Here is a 23472-nt window from a genome sequence, read left to right as displayed (position 1 = left end):
TGACCTTCTGTGAGGAAAAAAAGGCATGCAAGTTTTTCTAATAATTGCTGTAGTTGGAAAATAATTCAGAAATCTTTGTGCATTCTCCTCTGTGTATCTTCATTTAGAATGGGATTCAGCTTTGTTTGGTGTATGGATTTGATTTTCTGGTTTTACATTGGAGAAAATGGGGTGTCAGCCAGAATATTACAACTCAGAAAAATTCTTGACATGCATACAGATTAAACCTATCTGAAACAAACTGGTAACCAGGCTGGTTCAGTCGCATCTAAAGCAGCAGAGATGCTCATTTGTGCCTCCTCTAAAAAGAGCCTCTGTCAGCAGCTGCCAGGTGGATTTGGTGTGCAAAGCTGCCATTTAACCCCAGTATTGCAGTGCCACCTTTTGACTTGAGGAAACAAACCTGAGAGCTCTCCATGAGGACATCTTACATTCAGAGAGACTGAAGTTACACCTGGTCCCGAGCACAGATTTGGTAATGCCAGAGCAAGGAGATGCAGTGGAGCCCAAGGATGAAGGTGCTTTGCCTGTCAGTGAATGATATGAATGAAGCCCACAGATTTTCACTAAAGAATTGTCTTGAAAGGTCAAAGTCTGAGGTACTCCACTTTACACAATAATTTGGAATATGTCTTTCTAAGAATGATCAAAAAGGGTCAAGAAAAATTTAGTTGAAAGAGGCCTCTATGACAGCACAAAAATGAACTTGTCAAAACATATTACCAGATCATTGTGCTTTATTTAAAAAAAAATCTATTGGATAGCCTTGTCTATTGGATAGACACTGTTCTGTAAACACCTTGTCTTTTTCACTCTAGCTGTATACAAAACATTTTTTAATCAAGTGTGCATTCCAGAGGGATGCTAGATTTTGATGTAAGGTCTTGGGCTGTAATAATAATGGAGAACAATTTGTTACAATGAAAGTATCTTGATCAGTTTGCTGCTTTCAAATGTGAAGCAAGTTCATGCTTTTTTTCAAAAATACAGATTTTTTTCTTGTAAAAGGAGGATATTTTGTTTCATGGCGTAAACTTTATTGACCCCCTTTCATTTTAGGGTACCAAGTGCCATCATAAAATTTATTCTGGATTCAAATGCTGCCTATTTCTGAAATGGGAGATGAAGTCATCATAGTTATTAGTGAAGGAAAACAATGACCATCAGGCTAAAAAGGAGGTTTGCACCTTTCTTCACTGCAGATTACGAACTGCAAAGTCAAATCAATGTCAATGTCCTGCAAAACTGTCTAGTTTTATCTACAAAATAGATTTTTTGCCCCATTTCCCATGAAAGTCACAGTGCGCCTTGTGCTGCTTGTGACCTTTTTTGTGAGCAGTCTAAGAATTGCAGTGGAATGGGTTCAAATATCATTAAAAAAAGACCACACAGCAGCTTCTGTGTTGTGAAATGTAGGTTTATTTTATGCAAGAAAAAGTTGAATGTTTGTTTAAGCCCCTTAAGGTTTTTGTAAGGAAACCTTTTTGGACTGAGCAAAAGAAAACTTGAAGCAATCAATAAATAATTACTAAAACCTTTTCTACTATAAAGAGACATATTTTGGGTTGAAAATCATATATTTATCAGAGGTCTCACAAATGCAGCTGATGCATTGCAAAAAATTACTCTTGGAAAAAACATTTGCCAGCCTTCCTTGGCTCTCCACATTTAGAGGGATGCCTTATAGAGCGCCTTGTATAGCAAGGTTGGGAATCTCTGCAGTCAAGTAGTTTACATTTGAAATGTGCTAAAATTAGTGGGGAGCACTATACTTGAGTCTGCTTGAGCCTGTGCTGCATGGAGGTGGTGCTAGCTGTGTGGACCCAGCAGTAAATCTAGTATGCAATAAGTTAGTCTGCTGTCTTTTGCATGTACATACACACGGATGTACCTATGCAAGCATCCAACCTCAATGTATTGTTTGTTGAGGAACATCACACAGTGACTGCCACTTTTAAGTCCTTGTGTTTGTGCTAAGATTTGCCTTTAGTCAAGGAAAGAATGATTTTGAACACCGATATTTTCCATTAGCTTTTTAAAAATAATTCACATTTGTATTGCTCATCTTCCACCTTTTTTATTATATAAAATGGTGAATGATGTTACTCTGTCAAATGCCATAAAAGGCTTAATGCACTGTTACCCATTATGTCCTGCAGTATATATTTATGAGTATGGCAGTAGTTTGCATAGCTATATACATATATCTGTGTTATAAACTAATGATTGATTATGGTACAAATCACTGCCACTACCTTAACCACCTCATGCACAATTTTTATATAGGTAAAATGTGTTAGTCAAATAAAGAGAAGTGTAAATATAGATATTTGCATTTTTTACTAATAAGGGAATTTTTTCCAAGGAAGTAGGCTGTTAAATCATGTTACCGTAACAAATGCCACAGGCTGCTTTTTCATTCATTGCCACTGAATTTATTGTTAGAGCAGTGCAGTCATATCCCATTTCAAGATTACTTAGTTGTCTTGAAAATTAAATCACAGCTCACAGATTCTCTTTTTTTCACACACAATTAATAATTGTAAAATTGGGTTTAGTTTTAAGTATACTTTGCAAGATATTGCAGTGCAATTAGGTGCATGAACTATGAAAGATTTAGTAAATAGAAAGAGATTTTCCATAAGTTAACAACTTGTTGAATAAAGCAAAATTGCTGTCAATATATGTGGTATTATTTTCAAAATAATTACATTGATATAAATTTTGTTGGCCAGTGTGGGGTTTGAAAAAGTCCTCAAATTATTTTTTGCATGTTCATAAATCTGAAAGAGATCTTCAGGAGTGATTGCTCAGAATTGGGAATATGGGCTCATGCTAGATTATGTTTTAGAGCAAAAATACGTTAAAAGCATGACTGTTCTAGTCTAATCTTCTAAATGATTCTTGCTTATTCACTTAAACTGAGCTGGATCTCTTATTTCTATGTGCAGTTTTGCAGTTTCTCTAAAAGTTTTCTCTGAAAAACGTCATCTGAAGATATCTCTAAAACACAAGACATAGTGAAACTTCACTTCTGTTTGGAGTTGGGTTGCATTTGGTGTGATTTTGGAGTGATGACCCATGTTTGGTTTCAGCAACATATAATCTAGTGAAGCACAAGAAGACTGCTGTGCAAATGGACTGAAAATCCCTGTATGCATCTTATTTGTTTGTATATTTTAGTCAAATGCTCGAGCAAGCTTCTCCATGTAATTAATTGTGCTCCCCATATTGTGTATAGGTAGGTGCATCTTGGAAGGCTTCCAAAAAAAAAGTCCGATTTCATAATTTTAATACACAAGGCAGATAGGTCCCTTTGAAGGCCTTCAAACATTTGTGTACATTGTGTGATAGGTGTGTTTGGTCTGGGGTAGCAAACTAATTTCTGAATTGAAATCTTCAAACTGCTGTGCTGCATTGCATTTTAATAGTACATAGCATAATTGTAAAGCTCTGTATTCTAGTTTGCTTTTGTTTTCTTATTTTTCTGTCTCCTCTGTTACTGTCTTTACTTCAGTTGCTTAGATTTTATTTCCAGTATTGAGTGGTGAAGGATAAAAATGTACCTGAATTTCAGAAAAAGAACGGCTATTTATTCATATTTATGGCAAAAAATAATACTGAATAATATTTCATAAGGGTTTTGATAATATGTATCTTTTCGAAAAGGTGATAGTATCAGGTACTGTGGTACAGCTGGTCCTGCAGGGGTTTTGTGGAAGGACATTAGATACCTGCTGCAAGACGTTTTTAATGCCTTCTTTTAAAATATATGGTGCTTACAACTCTGAAACAAAATTCAGAAACGTATTGATCTCACATATTACACAGCTTCGTAGTTGTTTCTCAACAGCTCACTATTTGTTCTTTTTCCTGGATTTCAGTCTTCCTTACATAAAGCTGAGCATACTATCAAACATTTGATGTCATGGATTTGGAATGAGTGAAAAGTGAAAACACTCAGTTGAAAATAAATCATGTGTGCCTTCATTGTTAAACTATTTGTTAGGCATATATGTTGCTGTTTTGTACAGGAACTACTTAGTGGAACACAGATATTTTGACTATTGTTGCTACTATTTCTTCAATTGCAAATCAGTTAAGGTAATAAAGTAAGCCTCATTGGAAACATTGACTGAACAATAATGATTGAAATTATTTTCTTCTATTTCCTTTGTGTTTTACACAGACCTAGATACCTGTATGGCACTTCTATATTTAATTTATTTTTTTTTTCATAGTGATCTTAGTGAAAATCAGATTCAAGCAATACCAAGGAAGGCATTTCGAGGAGCAGTAGACATAAAAAATCTGTAAGTATTTTCTTTCTTCTTCTATGTATTCTGATGATAAATCTTTACCAATATACTATCCTTTTTTTGTATCAGATACCCTTTTCCTAAGTACTGTTATAGCTGCTTAAGGAATCTCTGCATAAAATCAATACTTACCATTTGTTTTGGCAAAATAACATATCTTAAACATCCTAAAATTACCTTATGTGAAATGTAAAACACTGAAAAAAGTTGAAAACAACACAGCCTTATAACTATTAGTTTATGGAACCTAGATTTAATATTTAAAAATCAGACAATTTGAAATATTTTATTATTTCATGTGAAAAAAATAATTTTGCATTAGTTCCAAAAGTTTGCAGTTGGTTTGGTTGTATAAAATAAATAAAGATCTAGTTTTGCTGGCATATATTTTTATACTAGTGTGATTATTTTTCTTACACAGTTCTTTTCTGTGGTGTTTTCTGAAAGAAACATACTCACTTTCCGGGAGATGCTGACCCCGAAGTTCATGGGCAGGTTTTGAATTCTTATGTCTTCTAAATGTGGGAATATGTGAGTTTCAAGGCAAAGCAAAGCAGTGACTTTTCCGCTTCCTGTTTAGAGCGATAGGTCAGTTTAGAGGACTGAATGAGCTGAATAATCTGAAGACTGTGATAAACTTCTGTAGTAGGAAATATAAGGTCATGCCCTGAAAAGCTATAACCCCTGCTTTAAGCTAAGGACTCAGAAACAACCAGCGAGGTCAGAGGACATACAATATTGGGTTCCAGAAAGACTATGGAGTTTCTGGCATGATTCAGCTGTGAAAAGATGTGATTGCTATCTTATGTGGCATCTATAAATACATGGAAATATTAGGTCTTTATAGGAGGGTTTAATGTCATTTCTCTTGAAATACTTTTTATTAACTGAGGTTGCCAGTGTTATAAGGAAAGGTGAAATTTCTCGTTGTGCTCTGAAAACAGAGTGCTCTCTGATTACGAAGGGAGGGTCGTGATGATGTAGAAGAGGACAGGATAGGCAGCCCTTTGCCTTTTTTCTGGTGGTGGACTTCATTCTGCTGCCTGCAGCACTGCAAACAAATTGGTGAGGAAAATACCTTTTCAAAGATTTAGCAGAATACCCAAGAGTTTGGCCTGCTGCAGTTCTTCCTTGCTGTGAAATCCTACCATACCTCAATGGAAAAACTATTATGTTCAAAAACATGCAAGTGCTTCTCAAAGTAGCTTTGTTACTTTGTGTAATTGACATTTTATGAGGTTATATTCAAAACTGGTCCCATCACTATTCATGTTCAAAGACGCTTGGCTACAATGAGAAACCTGCATTTTTCTGCATGATATTTTATATCTGAAAATTCATACAACTACAGAAAGGAACTTTTGTAGTAAAAATAACATCATCATACTGGCAAAGCAGTAGTTTAGACTATAAGTGTACTTATATATGGTCAGATAACTCCAATCAAAAACTACATTACAATGTAACTGTTTGAGACACTGTTTTTATGCTAGTGAATATTTTCAAGCTAAGGATCCTTAATTATGTCTAAAACAGTAGATCCTCTCTTTAAAGGCTTTCTCTTTTGGGAAGATAATTAAAAAAAAAAAAGAAATAGAATCATGAAGGCCATGCATTGCCACAAAGTCCAAATCATATCTGTGATATTTTTATTGTGATAGAATAAATACTACAGATACTCCTTACTAGTGGTCCTGAAAAAAAAAAAGGCAAAAAACCCCCACCAAACCCCTAATCTGAAAACATAATTATCCTTCTACAATCCCTCTACAGAATGACAAATGAGTTAGTTGGGTGGATTCTAGCATGGCATTTATGCAACTAGATCAGGCCATTGTTCCTTCCCAGAATCCAAGGCAAGGAGGTAGAAACCTCGGCCTTCCATCTAGCCTTGGACTTTACACTTACACTTAGAGAAGAAGGGTGATGGCAAGAATTTTACAGGTTTTGTTTAATTGTTCAAGAAAATTAAAGAGACAGTTGATAATTGATACACACAGAAAGCATCACTTTGCAAACAGAGGAATTGAGAGACCTGAAAGGATATTGTAGCTACATGAGTGTCAGTCTCTTTCTCAAGTAACAAGTGAGGGGATGAGAGGAAATGACCTCACGTGACATGAGGGGAGGTTTGGATTGGATATTAGGAAAAATTTCTTCACCCAAAGGGTTATCAAGCATCAGAGCAGACTGCCAAGGGAAGATGTTGAGTCACCATCACTGGAGGTGTTTAAAAACATGTAGATGTAGCATGTAGCACTTAGAGATATGGTTGAGTGGTGGACTTGGCAGTGTCAGGTTTACAGTTGGACTCAATGATGTTATTGGTCTTTTCGAAGCCACATTATTCTGAGTCTATGAAGATGTTTAACCTAAGGTCCAGGAACCAAATAAGTGTATGTACGTGCCGAGAAGTGTCATAAAACAGAATTCAATATTTGTTCTAGTTTTGGCCTTTCTTCTGTAATTTACCAGTAGTTGAGCATAAAGATGTTTCATCTTTTCCGAATTCATGTAAGAGATGGGTGAAGGTACAAAGAGTAAAGAAATATGTATTAGAACACGCTGTAAATCAAAGACTTGCTTTTTTTAACAATAGTAATTAATTCAATTTCAGTATAAATTGAGCTCTTTTTTTTAAACGTTGAACAATTGATAACCATCCCATATCATAACTCCACTAATATGTTTCAAAGGTGGTTAACAAATTTCGCAGAACACGACCTGATAGCATATTTAATGTTCCTGAATGTAGACTCACTGTTCTCTCATTTCCACCAAATACTTCCCATCTAAATCAGGAATTGGAATATTTTTGTAATCATCTTATTGTGTTCTTCTAGTCATTGTGGAGCAAAGGTGCTAACTCAGATACTCTAAATGAAATGTCTTCCTTTAAGGTTGACGATACCACTATGATCCCTTACTACTGTTAGCTCTAGAGTCCTATTGATGTTTCTCAGAAGAAGCTGTCCAGTTTCCATAAAATACCTCCACAATATTTTCTTTCTGGACATCTTAATAATGCTCACGGTATAGATTCTGTAGAAAATAAAAGCAAAATGGACAGGGCATTATAAGAATTGACAACCTGAGCAACCTGCCACACCTTAACAGTAAAAAGAATAAGAAAAACCTTCAGGCCTCACAAATCTGCTTTACATCTAATTGGAAGTGCCTATTTTCCAACTCGTTATTCATCTCATCTTATAGCTGAGAAGTCTGGCACTGTCTGTGCTCTCACTTGATGCAGCTGTAGGCAGTAATCAGATGCCCACTTTACTCTCTCTTTCAAGGCTGAATAAATGCAGTTCTTGCAGACTGTCCCCCAGATATCACCTGCTTCAAGTCTCTCACATTGGTGGCCATGTTTGGACTTAGTTTCTGTCTTCTGCTGGGGATGGCAATACCAGATGCCATCTCTCAGTTTGGATGTCATCTCACAAATGCCAAACGAAGTGTCCTTGGCCTCGCTCTCACAAATGCAGCTAATTGTAATTACTGTCACATCAGTAAAAGGGACAAAAAATGAGGGAGGCTTATTTTGAAGCCATTTCCCAGACTAGAAATCCAGTATCCAGTGTTTTAGCCATTCAATATAGGAAAAAAACCCAGCTGCTGTGTGTCATAATCTCAGTATTTCTGTTCAAGGATTTATTCTTGAATGACTTGAAAAGTAATAACACTTTTAGTATAACTGCTGATCTGGAACTTGACAGAAATTAAGTTGCAAATTCTGGAATTATAATTCTGAAAGTTACTCCAAACTTGATACTTTTTCAGGGAGAAAAGTATTCACCAAGAAGTTAGACTCTTCAGAGAACACAGAGACATTCAATGTTTGTTGTTTTTTTTTTTTTTTAAATAAATAGAAATTATCATATAAATGGGAAATTAAACACAGATTTTTTTTATATACATGTCAATGATGGTTTCATAACACTCCCAGGTGATATAGTACTCATACTACATGTGAAAGATGTTTAAAATCTTCCCAACTTTATCAATTTTGTTTGTAGTTAAGATGGTAAGAAAATGTGTTAGGTGCCCAGATTGTAAATTTGGATGCGTTGGTTTTTGAATCTGGTTAGTAGGAAGAAAAATAACTGGCTTACAAATAAGTGTAAAGCACCACTGAAAGAACAATCGTGCTATGCTCTCTTTTGGAGTAGATTTTGGCACTATGACTTTTCCATTTCAAGTGTGTAAAATTTTCTAAGATTCCAGTTTTCTCTCCCTCTGTGCAATCAATATTTGGCAGAGGATGGAAAGGAATATACCAACATCATGGCAGAATTGTGATGCTAAATATATGCAACCTCAAATGACACCAAAAATAGCAAGGAACATTTTCATTGTATCTCCTGCCCAGTTTTTCTTGTCACGCTCTAGGCCTTACTGTTGACCGCTCTCTTTGGGTTCATTTGGTTCCATTTTTTCCCAGCAAGCAGGACAGAGTGTAGCTTTTCACACCAGGGATAAAGGCTGCAGGGCAGTGTTGTAGCTTCACAGATTAAATTGCCTGGGAAAATGAAGAATTAGTGGAGAGAAAGACAGTCACCAGCATCAAATCAAAGTCCTTCCCAATATATTAACCTTTGTCCAAAACCTTGATTGATATTACTTGGTGTTGCCCTGGTGCCTCTTTTATGCAGATTGTGAAAGATTTTAAGCTGATATTGCCACTAAAATCATAAATAAATTTTGTATTAATCCTTGTTGGGAATGATTGGACTTTTTTTCAAGTTCAATTATTAGTAGTTGAAAAGGAGAGTCCTGCTGAAGATGTTCTAGTTATTGATTTCTTCTCAGATCATGCAAAAAATTACACTGCAACTGGAACTGTATTTGTCTACTCATTTGTACAAGTGTTGATCCAAATGCATTACTTGTCTAAGACATGCTTTATTAATTCAGAATTCAGTATTTCTAAGTCTTGCTCTCACTGGGAATCTCAATTGGACTGCTAGTCTGCTCAGCAACCTGCATTTCAGATATACATTAAGAAGGATTTTCACAGGATCTTACTGAAATATACTCTGTGTATTCCTCAGATTTTTATTAAAATCAAAAATAGTTCTGAAGGCATGAAGGAAAGAATAAGTACACTTTTCTAGTGCCTTCTAAAGTTCTTGTTGCCAAACAGGTCAGTGACCTTGTGACCTTTAGGGGAAAAAAAAAGAAAAAAAAAAGTTGTTTTCTTCTGTCAGTTTAAATAAATATTATTTTACTATGAATTTCAAAAAATTCATTATTTCATTAAACAAATTATTTGTCACTGATATAATAGTGTCTGCATCACATAATATATAATTTTGTGTACATTCTCCTTTGATGCTATTCTTCTGCTTCATTTTTACTTTTCTTTTTTAGTTTTATTTTTCCCCCTGTAAGATATTTCTGGGTTGACCCACGCAGAGTGCTAGACAATTTTGAGGAGATTGAGCAATTAATCAGTTCTCCCTTTTTTCAGTTTATTCATCACCTATATGTTACTTGGATGTATTGCAAGTCTTGCTTATTAGTTTTGGAATAAAAGGAAAATGTTAATAATTTGCTATATTATGTATATGAGGACAAAATATTGATTTGCAATGTTTTATGGAGAAAATTTAGTAAAGAACAAATTAACTACATTAGCAAAATAAAGAGCAAGTAGAAAAAAAAGAAAACCAAAACAAAACACACTTGACTTCCAAATGAAATAATCACAATAAATAGTAATAGTCATGGGAAACAAGCAGGTCTTTGAACTTTGATAAAAGCTTAGAATAAATTCTTGCATGATTTTGTTACATCTTTTTCAACTAATTCCTCTGAAATTGTTAATTTATCTTGAAATTGAGAAGGGAAGTAAGAAATAAGAAACATAACTCAGGTCTGTTGTAAAAAGTAGAAGGAGACATTAAAAACTGTTTCCAAAAATTGTATTGCAGTGCTAAATATTGTGCATGTGGAGAATGTCATAATTTCTGAACAAAGGAGAAAAAGGTAAAGCTGAAGAGTACCTCTCTAGCACAGGACTACAAAGTATCCTCAAGCTGTGATGAACAGGAGAGTAATGCAGACAGATTTTTTGAAATTGTCCCAATTTTTAACAGTCTGTAGGAATGAATAAAGGTTTTCTCTGTCAATAGTCAGATGATAGGGTTTTTCCTGTATGAGGGTAGTAGTTTTTAAATGTATGCAACACCCTCTCTTAGTGATTGTGTGCTTCTTGTGGGACAACAAAGTTTATTTTAAGATACTTATTTATCATTATGTGGTAGACAACATATGCTAAAAGGGAAGAAAGTTAACATTTTGCTACAGTGTAAGAGGTATCAGCGCAATAAATGAAAACCATTTTAAAGCAGACATTTCATTGTTAGTTGAATGCCTTTTATTTAGTCCTTACTAGTTCTTATTGCTGAATTCACATAAACATTAACATTTTAAGTAGCAGTAGATTAGTAACTATACGAAATTCCCAGGTAATGCTGCAGATATAGGTGCAAAATCCAATTAATTCTCTGTGATGATGGAAAGATTTTTAATATGACGGTTGCTTTGTGTTTTATGAGCACTGCTGAAGATGCTTTGTGAATGTTGGAGACAGAAAGGAACGGCTACTTTACAAAACCATGGAGAAATCCCACATAGAAAGGACCCAAAAAGGAGATGGGGCAGGCAGGAAGATGATGAAGAAAGACTGGAGAGAGGGGAAGAATGAGAATGGGCCAGAGCTGCTGGTCCACATCTGATCAGCTTCTGTTCTCAGTATTTTAATGATTTGAAAAGAAGATACGCAGCTTTTTTTTTTTTTTTAATGCTTTCTAAAATGGAGTTAGGCATATTGGTATACTCAGTAACTTAGTGGTGAGAAAGGTTTCATTATGGTATTGTAGATTTTTCGGTGTGGCTTTGAAAGTCATTATGCTTTAAAAAAATTATAAAACACAACTTTAAATTAGAGAAGTATGTACCTTTTTATTTCTAAATATCTTGCTTATGTCTTAAGTATTAGCACTCACACAACTTGTTATCAGGAACCAGTTTTATAAAAAATACAAAAATTCTGAAAACTTCAGTATACCCGTTAGAGTGACTTCATAAGTTAGTGCTATGCTGGTTGTGAAATATTGTCTAATTTTCTGTTTGGGTTATATACACAGTGGAAATCCTTACCTTAAGCTTTATTTCTACCATAAATTTCTGTTCAAGGCAGGCACACAGTCTTCAAAGTCATGTCCGTTTCATAACTTAAAAAAATTAATATGTATTTCATGCCAATTGTTCATCATGGTGTGTGTCTAATCATTTTATATAACGGTTGTAACTGATGGAAGGTAATCTAAAACATAAAGTCAGTAATATCTTTCAAAGATAATAATTTCTAAAATGAAGAAATATTTTTGCCCTCCCATCTGCAAAATTCTCTTCCCCAAACAAAAACCAATTCATTAGTTCAGAACAAACACAGTAATTTTTCTGGTAAGAAGGTTTAAATTGAAACAACTCACCCTTCACTAAGGTAGTGATCATGGTGACTCATTAAAGGAAGAAGTCCAAAAGTTTTTTGGGTGCACCGCAACTGCTGCCAGTCTAGTGGAAGCAATCTGCCTTTCAGTTTGTGTAGGGCAAGATTTGCTCAAGTGCTTTCTATGCTGTTAAAAGATTTTCCTTTGTGTATAATATGGATGATTTAGAGGAAGCTGTGTCAGCACTGATTTATACATTGACAGCTAAGGATAATAAGATATGGGCAAACATACAGCTCACCCTTTTACAGATTAACCTGCAGACTGCATTAGGCAAATTTGATGGCATTAAAAGATTTCTCCAATTTGTCTGGAAACAATTTCTCTTTTGTATTGTGTCAAGGGTAACATTTCATGCCATTGTACTAATTTAAATAGCTTTGATAAATTGTTCGAGGGGTTAGAGAATTGTACTCTCTCTATATTTTACCTCTTTAAAATAAAAAGACTATTAGCTTAATTGTTAAATGAAATTCATTAGTAAAAATTGAAGGCTTAAATATTCCAACACTGCAGCACTGGTGCTGTAACATTGCACCAAAATGATTAAAGATCATATTCAGGAACTGATAGTTTGCACTTAGTGTTCAGTACACAGACACAGAGGCACTGTTACAATTATGACAATATTTTAGTCCCAGGTAGTAGTAATTCAGATGAAAAATATTGATGAAGCTAGAAGAACTTTATAGAAGTTGGTACATTACATTCAGTAGTGGGTGTGATGATTTATTAAAAAAGTAAAATGTTATCATAGATTCAGAAGAATCACAGAAAATGCTTTAGTAAAAGCATCATTAGCCCTGCTAGCTAATATATAATTGAAGACAGAAGGGCAGAGTTCATTTGTATTTTGTTCATTTTCTTCGTATTGTTCACACATATTTACTCATATATATTATTTGACACTGACAAGCTACCGCCTTGGACAAGTTGTATAAAGTGAGGGTTTTATCATCTTTGCTTTGAAAGTCATGCCCTAAAATGCATAAGACTTTGCAGTATTTATAGGAAAAGCTTTTATCAGTAGAGTGTGATTTTGTGTTATCATGGTTGTTAACTTAAACAGACATTTTTAATTGGGTTGTATGTGCCATACCAATGTTTTGAATTGAAAAGGTAATAATATTCTTTAGAGAAACAAATCTAATTTTTTCATAACCTAATACTTAAGGATTAATAATGTATGGGATGGATTGCTGAATTTTATGCCTAGAATTCAAGTGCCCCATTACAACATACTATCTGCATATAATTGCAGAGACCACAAAGTACATAGAAAACCAGATACTGAAGGTTACAGCAGAAACACTACTTTCATTTGGAGCAGAATTAAAGGACATAAGTAAACATGTCTCTAAACACCTCAGACACTGTTATTTCTAATATAGGGATATTCTAGAAGGTAATTACTTTAAATCCCCCTGCACTCCCAGGGGTAACACCTCCCACCTGGTCTTGCATGCACCCATGCAGGGAGACCCCTGAAAGTGATGTCTCTCCCCCGTCCCTGCCATGGCAGGCAGAATTAACATGCAGCTGGGCTGCTCTGATAAATGGATTCTGTTAGGTCACCGAGGGGATGCGTGTGACATTAAGTGATTTACCGTCCTTTACCTTAATGAAATTGTTTCAGCGAGATGACGCTGAGAGCTTTTAATGGATAGCTTTTCTTGATGTAATGAAATTGCATTCCTTTGGCATTTAATATAAGGTGCAGTTATTATTTACTGGAGCTTTCCAAGCGCTGCTGTTTTGCGCAGACAGTTGAGAACAAAAAGGGATTTCCGTGGCAGCGTGCAGGCCAGCGCTGCGCGACAGCCTCGAGCGGACGGGAGCGATGGCCAGAGCCTTTGCATTCGCGTGGCCCTGCTCTGCCGCCCCTTCGGGAGGCTTCCCTTTGCAATTCGCGCTGCCAGCGCGCCTCTCCCTTACAAATGCCTTCCTAATCTGTTTAACAGGCAACTGGATTACAACCAGATCAGCTGTATTGAAGATGGGGCATTTAGGGCTCTGCGTGACCTGGAAGTGCTGTAAGTATTCCTTGTATCTCTTACTTGTAGCAGGAGCTCAGTGTCTGGGGAGTACTAATGTAGAAGCTTATCTACGAGCTGCAGCCCGGTGTCAGGATGGTCTAGTGAAAAGATGTCTTAAAATAATCCACTGCAATGTGCTATAAAATGGTAAAAAGATGTGGAGAGGCAGAGATATGCCTTTACTCTGCAAGATAGCCATTAAACAAATCAAAAAAAACCCCCAAACATTGGCAGATACTGTAATAAAATAATGTATTTCATCTTAAAAAGGAGGAGGGCAGCAGTATAATGAACCCAATTAATTTTGTAAATTATCCATCACTGTTGGTGTGCTGAACATTTTCAGGATTGCTTTTGTTGCATGTTCTATCATCAATTTGATCTTTCAGACTCTGTCTAAGGAACAATGTGCTATATATATTTGACAATGTGGATGTTTTCAAAGAGGCACTTTCTATCTAACACTACTGCTATATGTTAAGATATTTATCATGTGCATATACATAGCTTTTTTAAAAAACATTTTAAGTTTTATATGCATAAATACATATGTATGTGTAGAAAAATATCTTTTTGTGTGTGTCACAGAAGGTTATTATTGCAATATCCCTTTTCATACTTTTTTTTCCTCACTGTCTCAAAGTGGTCATCAGTGAGGTTAAAGGTATCAAAATTATCATCAGTGGCCCCTGATCTCATAATATTACTATAATGAGCAAAGTGCCTCAGTTCCCCTAGAATCTGAGGCACAGGACACACTCCTGAAATATTTACTCTGTCAATCAAACTGACACATTTTTTTCTGGATTTTCTACATCAAGAGGAGTGAAAGAATTTGTGTATCAGTGTGTTACTTCATGTTAATTTGAATCATACGCAGTAAATCACAACTTGAGGAGGGTGAGGGGGCGGGTTTTGTTGTGTTTGGAGTTTCTGATTTTATAAAAAATATTCTGATGTAAAGAAGCTTCTCTGGCAATATATAGTGTCTGCATGTCCAAGAAAGTAAAGAGTATGTGAGCAGCTGGTGGTAAAGTTTTTTATCAAGCATTAGTTGGTCTTACTTATGAGTGAATGAAACTGGCAACTAAACTCTTTTTTTTTTTTTTTCATAGAGTAACAAGCCTATTGTTAACTCTCTGGTATAAAGCCATGTAAAATGTACTGTAGGTTCCATATTACATCTAATTATTAAGTTGATGAATTGTTGGTTGTCTGTTAGTGAACCTGATGTTTTCTGAGGTTTTTATCTTTGGAACACATGTATGTGATAGAATATTTTTTCCAGTGATGGCTTAATCTCCTTATTATAAGTTTTTTAATATAAAATATTTTTATACAAATGCAAGTGTTAAATGTTTATTGAAAAAAATTCAAATGTTTTCTGCCTTTTTTAGTGCTTGTAATTTTAGTGTTCTGAAAAGGTCATCCTTCCTAGTTGAAGTTTGTGGTAAAATTTTTAATTTGATTTCTCTAAGTGCAAAAGGAGAAAAAAACCCTCTAAAATAACAGTTGCTGAAAAGTAGGTAGTTAGAATTTTGTGAATCAATATACATAGTATGTAAGCATTCTTCAAATATGCAAGTGAATTTTAACCATCTTATGTGGTAAGAAATTATTAAAGATTCAGGTTTTGTTGTTTTTTGTTGTTTTTGTTTTTGTTTTTTAAATTGAATTAGTTATTTCTAACAATACTGAAGATTCTTTAACTAATTCTGCTTCCTTTCCAGCATGGATTAAAGAATGAAAGATATGTAGATCAGACCATACTGTATATGCACTCAGGAGCAAATAAGAAAATGCATGTTGTTTTCACTTGGAGTTAATCATTCTATCTAAGCATAGAAAGTGTTTATCACTTCAAACTTCAAGTATGAGATAAAGCATTTAAATAGGTTATAATCCTATTTAGTGACAGTTTGAAAGGCTTACCAAAGTAACAGGTCTTATGTATTGATTAAATAATTGTAGAATTTTACAGGCTGTTAGTGTTAAAGATGCAAAACAACCTGAAATACAAAAGCAATTAGAAGTATAATCCTCTCGGTGAATTTTTGAGAAATTTTAGTTTTCCTTGTCTTTTTTTTTTTTAATGGAAAATCTACTCTGTGTGGGAAACAGATTATGGGGTAAATATGTAGTGCTGTCATGGTAAAAAAAATTGAAGTGTCAAATGGAAAAAAAAGTCATCACAATCTTTGCTATAGTACGCAACACTTACGTGAAAGTATTGAGCAAACTTTTTTTAATTACTTCTCTGTATTGAAATCAAACATTTTTTTATCATTAGATAGAAACAGGCAAATTTTTTTTAATTCCTTATGTATCTACTCCTACATCTAATTTTTTTTACCATTGTTTAAATAAACTAATTGCTTAGATATACAAAATACCAAGGCAAACATCAAACAGCTGAAATTGAAAATTAAAGCATTTGCAGATATGCCTTCTCTTAACAGGTATAGAAATATGGACTAGTTTCCCTTCCCTTCACTGAAGAGATAGGATTTAAAATCCTGTAAGAAGTTATGCAGGAAGAACTGTGGAAGCCTTCATTTTCTTTGTAGACATTGAAAGAAAATTCTTCCAAAATTTACTGACTGTCATTTATTCATTAAGACACCTTTTGTGGATGTACCACTTGGCCACTTTTTGTTTCATTTTTGTTATGTTCTGGAAAAGGGCATAATTCTCTCTCTCTCTTTTTTTTTTCTTTTTTTTTTTCTTTTTTTTTTAATGATTCTTCTCTCTCAGGGGAGATTCCTTAAGCTCAGCAAAGAAAAGATTTAGGACGTGGAATGAGTAAGCACACAAAGATAAAATGCAACACATTGCACCAGTAATTAATTGCTTGGTTAATGTGGAGATATATAACCTGATCCCATTCAAGGTGTTGTGAATTTACCTTTCTGTGTTTCAGGATCAGAGAGTACTTAGCAATTTATTCAAAATAGTACTAATTACTCTTTATGCTTTAAAAACAAAAGGAGAAAATGAAAATACTTTCTGTTCAAAGGGAAAAAATCTTTTTCAGTGGAAACTGTTATTTATTATTATTATGGTTATATAGAGCTCATTCACCATTCTGCTTGAATGAGTAATCTCTAAGTCAAAACTGTAAATTTTATCCCTTGCTTCCTTGTTATGGAGTCAAGCTTGTTTGCATTTTATTTGCAGCCTAGAGATAATATTTTACTGCAAGTTCATTCATAGTTTCCAAATCTTTACAAACTACACTTACTGAGTAGATGGGTCTGAGCTAAGATTTGTTTCTAGTTCCTATCTCAAGTTTCTAAAATTTGAATTACTAACGTATTATATAATTTCTGATTCCTTCCATCATATAACATAAACTCTCCCATTTATGTAGCTCTGGATCATCTATAGCAATTCTTTCCCTATAAAACCTAAATAAAGGACAGAGTTATCTTTTCCTAAAATTCTCAGAAAAAAAAAAAATTCAAATCTTGTGTCATCTGTCGAGACACGGACTCTCAGAAGCTAGAAAGAGAAATCAGAGTCCTAGAACCAAGACATTTTCTGCAAGGACTCCCTTTTTTACACCAGGACGTGAAGCTTAGCTTGAATGCCATAGATATTTTCAACATTGGTGCAATTTCCTTTTGAATGGATCACAGGCTACTGGGACCTCAAATTATCTAGGATTATTAATGGTAATTTCATAATATTTTACTAGGAAATCAACAGGGAAGAAAAACATAACCAAAAGTGTGGGGGTTTTTTCCTGATACCCATCCCTAAAAACAGTACATCATGACTTTCATTAGCTATGCCTTTTTTAAATGTGGCATAACTGTAACATGTTAATATGCTTCTTCTTGACTTCCCAGCACTCTCAACAATAACAACATAACTCGACTCTCCGTGGCAAGTTTCAACCATATGCCCAAACTCAGAACATTGTGAGTAGTTCCACTGAAGCTGGTTGCCATTTTTATCAGTCCAGTGTATTATTTTTACCTCTATTACATTTTTTGGGGACCTGTAAATACATATATAGGCAAAGCAAGCATAAGCTCAATTAAAAATATTGATGTATCATGAGGTTGATGAGTGTGAAGTCTGTATGTGTATCTGTGCAAGCTGATTTGGAAAGAAACGTCTAATGAGTGACACAAAAGTTACACTTGCGGCTCAGGAGATAAAGGAGCAGTTGCATCCTTTACAATCATCTCTTTTAAGATGTGAGAATAAGTCTGTGAAAATGGTTTCTTGACCTCTTTCCAAATGGGTTTTCCATAGTGCTGTATTCAGTCACAGAAAAGCTTCACCTTCTAACCAAAAAAAAGATGAGGGCAGGGGGAATTCTCTTTTACATGTTTCAGCTATATAGAAAAATAAATTGATGTTTTTGAAAGTCAAAAATTTGTTTAACTTTGAGCTATTGAATGGGTCACATTTCATTTAGGAACATGGGAGAATCTTTGATTGACTGTCAGATGTGATAAATGGGAAATCTTTATGCTTTTATTACTGTATTGCTAGCAGACCTAATTAAATGAAACTGGCTCGCCAACATTCCTTGTAACATAAAATTATAGCATCATCTGGTTGTGCTATTACAATTAAAGTTGTGTCAGCATTTACAATAAGGTCCCCATTTTTAGAGGTTATGACTTTTACAGAGAAGCACTTCAGTCTTCTTAAACAAAGCACGGTGAAAAGAGTGTGTATGCAAGTGATACAGGTTGAAATTATTTTTTAGCATATTTATACTGACAATAAATATATATTATATTGAGTGACAAAACCAGAATATATCACTTTCAAACAGATTTTCCAGTAAAATTGAAATAAAAAATGAATGGGATGTTTCTATCAGAGCTCAAGAGTGGCTGTTACTGTTAAAGAACTAGTTTTACAAAAGGTCTGTCTCGTTTCTTTTACACATATTGGGTTGCACAACTGTTTTGAAATCAGTAGGGCTGTTCACTCTAGTTAACACAGTTTGTAACTGAAGAAACTTCTCACAGGTGAGTAGCTCTGTTGATTTTATAACAGAATTGTAACTATTATTGCTTGGACAAATAAAAGAGCATTTAAACAGTGCTGAGCGTGGGCTTTTGATTGGCTCAGCTAGATTTTGATAATAAAATTTCATTCCATTCTTTCAGGTCTGAGTCTTGCAAACATGCATATCTTTACTTCTTTCAATCCTTCAAATACAGTTTCTGTTCTGAACCACAAATTACAGTGAATCAAATCAGCAATAGTTACATTTTCTTTGGTTGGGATATTTCATTTTCTGAAAATATATTTTAGAAACAAACCAGACACACAGAGTCCCACATTATAGCTGTAACATCCCATTTGCAGTCAGCATATGCTTGTATTGATTTCAGTGGCAGTAGTTCTGATTTGCAATGGTATTCTTGCCTACAGCTGGCCACAGATTGTACTGAATGACTGTGCTGTATTGTGAGCTGTATTTGAGAAGTACCTGCTCAAGAATTAATATAGAAAATATATTGCCTTTAATTTCTACTCATTTATTGGGGGGGGGGGGGAGAAGTGTTAGTTAATATTTTATTTTTATGTTGGTTACACGTTTCATGTCGATTTGCAGATTTATTTTGGAATGGATTGATTACACTCCTTGTCTACATTCTGAATTTCTTGCACTTCCTTTACAGTTATTTAGTTAGGATTGAACACATCGACTAAAAAGGAACAAAATGACATTACACTGTTATGGATGATTCTGAGTAATGATTTGATTTATAGCTGTGGACATCCTTTTCTGTAGTTTGAGAAAATGTAAGAGCCAGGGAAGAGTAATTTACCTAATTTAGTGAATACCTCTGTCTGATATTTTATCAATGGCAAAGTGCTTTTTGCCACTTGGCAAGGAGCCATGGTCTTGTGTCAGATCACTCCAACAGGGACACAACTTCCTTAATTCCATCGCTTGGTTCCATTTGGTCTTTTAATTTTAGGCATTGATTAGAATGTATGGCTTTAGTAGCCAAATCAGCTAATCCCACTTTCCATGGTAAAACAAAAAGAGAGGAAATCAGAAAAGAGAGGTGCAACGTGCTTTATATTGAGTTATTACTCTATCTTGTTCAGCAGAAAATGAGTATAACCTGTTAAAGGGATTTTTCAGTCTGTTTCTATAGAGACTAATAATGGCCAGACTTAGAGATATATCTAATTGGAAACCAAATCTTTTATTAACTCTTTTTTATGACAGTCTATTATCACTATAGGACTATTTTCTTGAGGCATTTTGGTCTTATTCGCAATTTGCACATGTTTGGACTAAAGAGTCCCATGTCAGCTTTCAAACTGTTGTATATTTACTTCTTTCTTTTAGACAAGAGACAGGCAACTACAGATAAGTTAATTTATTAGGAAGTATTTCTTTTCTTCCAATTAATTAGACAACAAACAAAAAGTAATTTTCCTGCTTTTATAGCTTTCTTTATTATCTCATAACTCCCAGACTTTGAAAGAAAGATGTAAAAAATTGATTCCTCATTAGCAGTTATATTAATAAATTGGCATAGTTGCTTACTGGAGGGAGGGCTGAGTGAATTGGCTTCTTTTCTGTTTCTTCTTCCTAATTTAAAGGTATTGACATGTCTCCTTCCATGCAGTCGTCTTCACTCCAACAACCTGTACTGCGACTGCCACCTGGCCTGGCTGTCTGACTGGCTGCGGCAGCGGCCGCGGGTCGGGCTCTACACGCAGTGCATGGGGCCGTCCCACCTCCGCGGGCACAACGTGGCCGAGGTCCAGAAACGCGAGTTTGTCTGCAGCGGTAAGGGAAGCAGATTTGCTCATCAGCCAGCCCTGGTTTGAAACACACCTAACCACTGCTCAGTGGTGATTGCTAGTGCTGCATGTTGACTTTTTTTGTTAGCTTTTGCATAATCCAAGCATTAATGTTTATTAAAAAAGCCCTAATAATTTTTTATCAGTGCTTGTATCTTGTGTGGGGGTGCTTCTGTCCTTACAAATTTTGTGTAAATGCTGCATTTGCATAGATTGTATAGCTTTCTAAAAGTATAGTTATGGGGGAGAGGTACAGGAAATTAAATAAAAGCTGCACTGACTGAGAATATGAAGCCTTTAGCAATAAGGAATTTATTTTTTTAAAAAAAACTTTACAGGTTGATGCTTTTTCTTGTTGTTACTTTCTGCCATTTAAATACTATTCTGAATCCCTATGTAACTTTTCTGAAATTTATTGATATGTTTTTATGCATCAGGTTATTTTTATATGAAATATTGAAATGACTAACAGTTCATTACTAATTACATTTTCTCTATTCAATTTTTTTCCTTTATTCATATCTTCTAGATGAGGAAGAAGGCAAGTTTATCTTTCTTATTTAAATATTTTTAGACTCAGAGTGAAAATCTTCTGTAAACTTTGTCTATTGTTTCAAGAACATTAAAACCCAGCTGCAATATTGCTATCTGTCTTTTCAGTGGTTCGGCAGGGTTTCTTCTACGGATTGATTTTCTGCCAAGCCCCTGAAGCCTGTTGCCAAATATACCAAAATTTGCACAGATCTATGCTTTTAAAAGGCTTTCATTGAGAGCACAATGTTCTGTCCTTATTAAAAAGCCTCTGACATCAAAGTGTAAGGCACTGCCATCTTCACATGGCAAATGCTAGCAGTATTCTTGCCCTTAATTCTGCCTTTATGTACATTTAAAAGAACTCCAAAGAGGAAAATTTCAGATATATCTTATTGGTATATGTTATGGCTGCAGAGTCTGAGTGTCATGAATAGTTTTATAACGTGGTCATTATAATGCTGATTATTAGGAAGGGGAATAACCAGGTTTACTCCCTGGATGACTGTAGTTTTATTTACTAAAGGTAGGTGAAACATTTCCTTCCTGTTAGTATAAAAAAGGATTAATGTGAGTTAGTAGCTTTGGCAGCTGTTTGTGCTTTTGTAACACATACATAAATTTGAAATCACATTAATATATTATAAAATTCCATCTCCTAGAATCATAGAATGCTTTGGCTTGGAAGGGACCTGAAAGATCATCTAGTTCCAACTCCCCTGCCATGAGCAGGGACACCTTCTACCAGACTAGATTGCTCAAAGCCCCATCCAACCTGGCCTCAAAAGATTAATCTTTTTGGCAATTTACAAGTTGGGCAATTTTTATATGAAGTTGTAAGTGGGAATAGCACTGAGTTGCAACTTACATTATCAGTGCAACCTTCCTATATTAATATATGACATGAAATATTGCAAGAGTGATCATAAATTAAATTCTTTTTTTGTAGTCAAAAATTATTTTCCTGAGAATTTCAAAACAATCCCTAGTAGGATTTTTTTTAAACTGAATGAAAAAAAAGAAAGAAAAAGAGGGCATCATGCCTTGCTCATTCCTTTGTGTCTTTTTATATCATTACAAAACAGCTATTCAATATCATCACACTGATAGAAGAATGAGTGCAACCATAATATTAAAAAATATGTAATCCATCTATTTGCAGGAAAATATAAAAAGTTTTTTACTTTCTAAAACATACCTAAATATGAAGTGATTCTGTTTAAAAGCAATTAAAAATGCTGAGTTTAACATACAGCACTAAGAAATCAGGAGGGGAACTCATGTAAATTAGGCACATGAGTTAGTAAGAATGATAAGATTTAGGGAGGAAGAAGTCTGCTTAGCTAAAAGAGAGTAAGAACTTTGTCAATGCTTTTATGAATTATTGTGTGAGACAGAATGAAAATGTCATAACTCCAAAATTGTCAGTAAGCAATATAGAACTGAAGGACCATATTCAAATAAGTATTTATTGAACAGAACATAATTAGCAGGACACCTGCAGTTCTTGTAACATAGTTCATTCATTTCTCTTCACTGGCATTTTTAATACCACCAAAATTTCTGAAAACTAAATAAATCAGTAATTAGTTTTTAGTTATATTCAATAAATAAAATATACCTGAAAAATGGATCACACTTGGGCTTTTTAAAGAAAAAAATAATGCAATTTGAAAGTATTGATAGGCTGCAATGTTTTCTTTTGGAAGCTCTGTCTTAAATTTTTCAAGTAAGTGTAAAGCGTTGTTTTCCTTTGCAGGACACCAGTCCTTTATGGCTCCATCCTGCAGCGTCTTGCACTGCCCTACTGCATGTACCTGTAGTAACAACATTGTGGACTGTCGTGGGAAGGGCCTTACTGAGATCCCAACAAACCTTCCAGAAACCATTACTGAAATGTGTGTAATCTGACTTTTTATTTATGAACTTTCATTTTCATTATTTGTATGATGTCATGCATTATATAGGGTAGGAATTTTGGTATACATATTCAACTTAAGATATAAAAAGAATATGTAAGTTTATGAAAATATTTAAGACCTTTATGTTATCTTATGAGTTAGTTGTGTATGTACTACTACAAGTTAATAGTTAAAACTGCATTCTGATTTGGTTTTAAAAGAGTTTGGGAATTCTTGCTTTTGTACAAATGAATGGCTTTTCTCTGCAGATTATAACCGCCATTGCCTTCAGTGTTGCTTTCTGTGCTGGATTTGGCTGGGGTAGAGTTAATTTTCTTCACAGTAGCTGGTATGCTGCTATATTTTG

At 34.6% G+C, this 23472-nt stretch overlaps 1 protein-coding gene across 10 annotated transcripts in view; it reads left to right on the top strand.

Moving 5' to 3' along the window:
- SLIT2 (slit guidance ligand 2) overlaps window positions 1-23472 on the top strand; it is a 265913-nt gene that overhangs the window by 148140 nt on the left and 94301 nt on the right. For all 10 annotated transcript variants that reach the window (XM_071556723.1, XM_071556716.1, XM_071556715.1 and 7 more), the window contains exons 5-9: window positions 4242-4313; window positions 13801-13872; window positions 17727-17798; window positions 20496-20659; window positions 22964-23102. In XM_071556723.1, coding sequence (XP_071412824.1) covers window positions 4242-4313; window positions 13801-13872; window positions 17727-17798; window positions 20496-20659; window positions 22964-23102 — 519 coding nt within the window. The remainder of the gene's footprint in view (window positions 1-4241; window positions 4314-13800; window positions 13873-17726; window positions 17799-20495; window positions 20660-22963; window positions 23103-23472) is intronic.

The sequence above is a fragment of the Pithys albifrons genome, chromosome 5 (assembly GCF_047495875.1).
Source record: "Pithys albifrons albifrons isolate INPA30051 chromosome 5, PitAlb_v1, whole genome shotgun sequence".
In the NCBI taxonomy this organism is placed as follows: domain Eukaryota; kingdom Metazoa; phylum Chordata; class Aves; order Passeriformes; family Thamnophilidae; genus Pithys; species Pithys albifrons.
This window is presented reverse-complemented; position numbering and strand designations above follow the sequence as displayed.